Genomic DNA, 4,798 nt, shown 5'->3' with positions numbered 1-4,798 from the left:
TTTTCTTGAGTACTTCTGGAACTGTAGTTGATTGCCAAGAAAAAAAGTGGATGTTTAACTTGCAGATGATAAAGTTGAAATTTCTCTAAGTTCTCTAAACAAAATCTTACTAAAGATTTGCCTCATGCAGATGAGATTAAAACTATTATTGCAATAGGTTTGCCACCTAGTGATCCACAGAACATTACTTGTTGGAGCATAGACGTTACTCCCTTCGTGTCATAATATAAGGACATTTTTGACACTATACTAGTGGCAAAAACGCTCTTATATTATGAGACGGAGGGAGTAATTAATATACACAAGAGAGGGGAAAATAGATCTGCTTTCCCTAGACAACCACCTTTGTGATTGTTTCTCTGACTCACAGTACAACAATGAAAAGCTCGAATATCCAATAGAACTACTGCTACCTAAGCAGAGTTAGGCACTCCACAACTCATATAATGTACAGAGATTGCACTTTGGTCTATCACAAGCATCCTCACTCTCGAGTGTACAGACTAGCAGAATCTGCAGCTGATTGGGCGTTTCAAGTGGGTCCCCAACGGAGGCGATTCCAGAGAAAAGGACCCGGCATACCGCGGACGACCGGCGGGCTCTGCATTATCAAACCTACGCAGACGCAGACAGTGGCAATGGCGACCAAGGATAGCACCGCAGGCCTGTTCGACAAGAACCTGTTTGGGCAGGGCCGGTAGGCAATGTGCTGGAGCTGGACACATTGTCTGCATCCCGGTAGGCTTTTCTCGACATCAAATATGGTCTGATCAGTTGATTTCGGACGACCTGCATCTGCATGCTCTTCGGTGATACCAGTGGTGGTCATGGAAACAGACACATGGGCTGCAGGTAACCCCCTGTTAATTTTGTTCTGGACCATCTGGATGTAGGATGTGTGCCCTCTCCTCCGAGCGTAATCCTCTGGAGTGTACCCGGTCGCATCGCGGGCATTCTTCCAGGCTTTGATCCCTAGCTGTCAAATTTAGGCCGAGTGAGTTCAGGAACGAAAAGGAAAGACAAGGAGAAAATATTGCAAGCAGAAGCCACTCAGTAACCACAGTTTCAATGTCTGCAACAAATTCTCATTAGTAAATGAAAATGTTGAAGGCAACTCCATCTTTGATCCAACCACCAATGTACAAATCTGCTGTGACTACTCAATAAGTTTAATATTAGCACACACACTATGTTTTTCTTCTTTTTTTGAGAATTTATCGTTTCAGGAAAAAAAATAGCATGAGAGTTCAGTGCAAGTACCTGTTGAGGATCATCAGTTAGAGCATCCAAAACAGCAGCAGCATTACTGATGGTAGCTGCACTATGGAGAGGTGTAATATCTGATGGACCAGTCATGTCAGGCGTGAATACGAACCGAGCTGGTGTAGCCACTGCTCCACCGCCCACTGGCGCAGAATTCGTTGTGTATCTCAATAGGCAGTCAACCAAGGGCTTGGACCGCTTGTTGACAGCCTTGAACACTAAACTCTCTCCCAGGACAAACTCAACTGGTGAGGGGACGTCAATATTGCCCTGGAACAAGGTGTCCAGCAGCATCTTTACGACGCCGCACCATTCCTGATCGACCGCAAAGGACAGGAGCCATCTAAATCTTGCAGCAAGAAAACCCACAACACGATGTTGTTGTGGAGCCTTGGATGATGTAGCTCGTGAGTGGCTCCGTTGAAGAAGCCACCCTATTTCATGTAGAAACTTCAAGGCTTGGCTGCGAGAAGCCATCAGATCTTCTCTTCCTTCCAAGACATTAGCAAATGCAAATATATTCAGTTTTTCCTCCAACATTCGAATCTCACAACATATAGATTCTTCAGCGACAACGAAGGGAAATGAAATGCTGCTCTGATCATAATCTTCAACCTGGAAAAGGAACCAAGAAAGTACGTAATTTAAAAAGGGAAATGAGGATGTATAAAGAGAGACAACTGAAAGAATGTAGAAGATAATTCACCTCTATGAACCCCCTTCCACTTGTACTAGGGAAGGAGCAAGAAAAGGCCAGACATTGAGGCCCTTGCTGAACCGCAGTATCATCTTGTAGTTTTTGTGTTGCTTCTTGGACTAAATATTTCCCACCAAATATACAAAGTAATCTGGAACGAGTATCATCATTATTGTCAGTGAAATAAAATCAAGGTCAGGTCAGTGCAGAGTGATGCCTGGTACATACTTTGTGGTTGGTTGAGCTATGTTGAAGCCTCTCACTGAGAAGTTTGCCGTCGACTTACAAGAAGCCGCAATGGGAGTTACACACAGTATCTGATGCTTGTCACCTATTACAGGTAGCCATGGACACACCAACGTAAGCCTGCCTGCAAAGAAAGGGAAACCACAAACATAGGAAACTGTTGGTTGTGTACATATACAGATAAAAATAGGGAAAAAAAGGTGTAAAAAGAGAAAAATAAGGCAAACGAACCATTGCAGCTTAATGTCAGGCGGTCCTGCACCCTAGCATACAACCATCCTGTCTCCCAGAAACCATGAGTGGATATGCTAATAAGATTTTCTATCCAAGGAGCTGGATCGACATTAAGCTTTAGGGAAATTCAGACAAAAGGAAAATAATAGTAAGTAAAGATTATGCTTCTCTATCCAAGGTTCATAGTTCAGGTTTTGCTATTTGAATTAGTAAGTAGTTTGTTCACTAGTAACCAGCTTATTTAAACACTAGTATTTATATAACACGGCGCTACCTTATGCCACATCCAGTTAGGAAGACGAAGGTAAATAGTTAGAATTACACAACCAGGCCTAATATAGCTCTCCATGTCACTTGGATAATGTGACAGCCAGTTTAGGACCTGCAGATCAAAACAATTTGATCCAAAAATTCAGAAGAGATAAAGTTGTCAAGAGAGGCACTATTTACAATCTGCGTACAATAAATGACCTGTGTGCGTAGATCAGCAGGAAAATCATTTGGCTGTTTACCAAAGAGCTTAAAGACAATTTTATCTGTTCGGCTCTGCAAATGTTTTGGAGCATGAGAGATGCTGTGGCTAAGACGCAGTTAGTCAGCAGGAAACCCAAGAGAATCAACCTAAATAATGTACCTCATCTTCCTCGACATAAGTGTCATTCAGATCAAAATTCCGCGCACGTCTTTTCATAGGAGGCTCTTCTGGGGACACATGTCAAGTGGTGCACACATCATTTAATTTCAGAATGTGTGCTTATTTGCCTTGTGCAACAGCAGCAGCAGCATCAGTTAATCAAAGGCTATTTACCTGCAGGAACTGGTGGTCCACTTTGATTACCAACATAGTTACCAGCATTTGATGATGTTGCATCCTTTAGCATATCTTGACATGCCTGTGTGCCAGCAACAGCAGCAAGGTTCTTCAGAAGATTGACCAAGAAATTCGGACCATTGATTTGCTCAGACGAGCTAGCAGCAGCTGCGACGACATAACACTGAGGTTATATGAGCATGGATCGATCGCATATGGACAGGTAACAATCAATGTGTACCACTGTACTGCACATAGAATTAATCCGAGAAACTTACAATCTTGTCCAGCGAGTTGTCTCAGTAAGAGGAGTAAGGTATTGGTTAAGGACTGATTTTCACTCGAGGAACTCACAGCCTGGGCCTGGGCTTTCCTCCTCCTCCCATTATGTTTTTCTAGACGTGAGCGGCAGCTCTTCTTCCCTTCATCAAATTCTTGAACAAGGTGAAACCTAGAACAAATGTCAAATGATTTCCCTTCAAACCATAACATGAAAAACTTGATACGAAGAAATTTATTGCTAACTGACCTGCTGCACTGCTGGCAAAACCGATGCTCTATGTTTTTGATACGAACAAGAGTCGACTTGGTGTGCACCTCACACACCTTGTGCCTCCTATGGTAGTCCCTACCGTCGCGGAGATCCGCGTGGCAGCCGTCGACTAGGCAAGATGGAGCAGAGCTGGAAGATGCACCTGCTGTTGCATTCGCAGGTCTCTCTTCTTCGCTGATCTGTCCTCTCCGAACAGCAATCCTTTCATGTGGAGGCTCCTCGGGGTTATCCACCGTGGAAACTCTCCTCCTCCTCCTCCTGCTCTTGTCAGCAGCACCAAAACTGCCCCCTTCCTCAGCCCGCCCGAGCTCCCTGCTGCCGCACCCCGACGGCGCTTCCGCGTTTGACGACGGTGCGGCCAGGAAGAGGTTGCCGTCCCATCTCCAGTCGTTCAAATCCCACTCGTGGCCCTTCTTCTTCTTGTTCTTGAGCCCACTAGACATTCTCGCCAACCCCCCTTCCCCTGTTCTGTTCTAGGCACGAACAGCCAAATATCTCGAAATTTTTCAACTAAATTCCCCAACTGTACATATGCGTAAGCGCTGCCGGGTTAGTCATGCACAGGCCACCATGCGCGACCGGACTATCTTGCTATCTTGGAACCGAATCGTGAGCTCAGAAAAATCAGTCAAGAATCAAGGGGAGGCGAAGAGTGGGGATTGGCAGAACCTGGGGCGAAGTATCCTGGGCAGGCAGGACCTCCCTGCGCCGGCGTATTCGCATCGGGGAGGCCTCCTTTTCTTCCGCCTTAACTGGCGCTTGGCGGCTTCGTCTCGGCTTGGGAGTAGGACAGTGACACCACGCCATTTGAGCCTTGGAAGAGCAGGACACTCCTTTGTCTTTCATTCAGGGGGGTGGAGATGGGCCGGCAGGACGGCTGCCGGTGATGCTTCGGCTGAGCCCGTGCGCTCTCCTTCTGCTGACGCCTGTGAGGGTCAACGCCTGCGCGCCCTCTTCGGCGAGGGCAGGTACTAGGCGTCGGTCGACCGATCGG

The 4,798-nt window shown here is 46.1% G+C and overlaps 1 protein-coding gene across 2 annotated transcripts; it reads right to left on the bottom strand.

Moving 5' to 3' along the window:
• Positions 1–311: 311 nt before the first annotated feature.
• LOC123407139 (squamosa promoter-binding-like protein 1) lies at positions 312–4,798 on the bottom strand. 2 transcript variants are annotated; one of them, XM_045100206.1, is made up of 11 exons: positions 3,781–4,798; positions 3,530–3,702; positions 3,249–3,419; positions 3,075–3,142; positions 2,912–2,986; positions 2,715–2,822; positions 2,438–2,555; positions 2,189–2,330; positions 1,970–2,111; positions 1,261–1,878; positions 312–976 (listed from the first exon to the last, which is right to left on the bottom strand). In XM_045100206.1, the coding sequence occupies exons 1-11, from the start codon at positions 4,245–4,247 to the stop codon at positions 533–535; spliced, it is 2,526 nt and encodes an 841-aa protein (XP_044956141.1). In that variant the 5' UTR covers positions 4,248–4,798; the 3' UTR covers positions 312–532. The 2 variants fall into 2 exon arrangements, with proteins under 2 accessions (XP_044956141.1, XP_044956142.1); XM_045100207.1 differs by having other exon boundaries at positions 3,075–3,139.

This window comes from Hordeum vulgare, chromosome 7H, assembly GCF_904849725.1.
Source record: "Hordeum vulgare subsp. vulgare chromosome 7H, MorexV3_pseudomolecules_assembly, whole genome shotgun sequence".
NCBI classification, from domain to species: Eukaryota; Viridiplantae; Streptophyta; class Magnoliopsida; order Poales; family Poaceae; genus Hordeum; species Hordeum vulgare.
The sequence above is the reverse complement of the archived record's forward strand: the minus strand, read 5'-3'. Positions and strand labels throughout refer to the sequence as shown.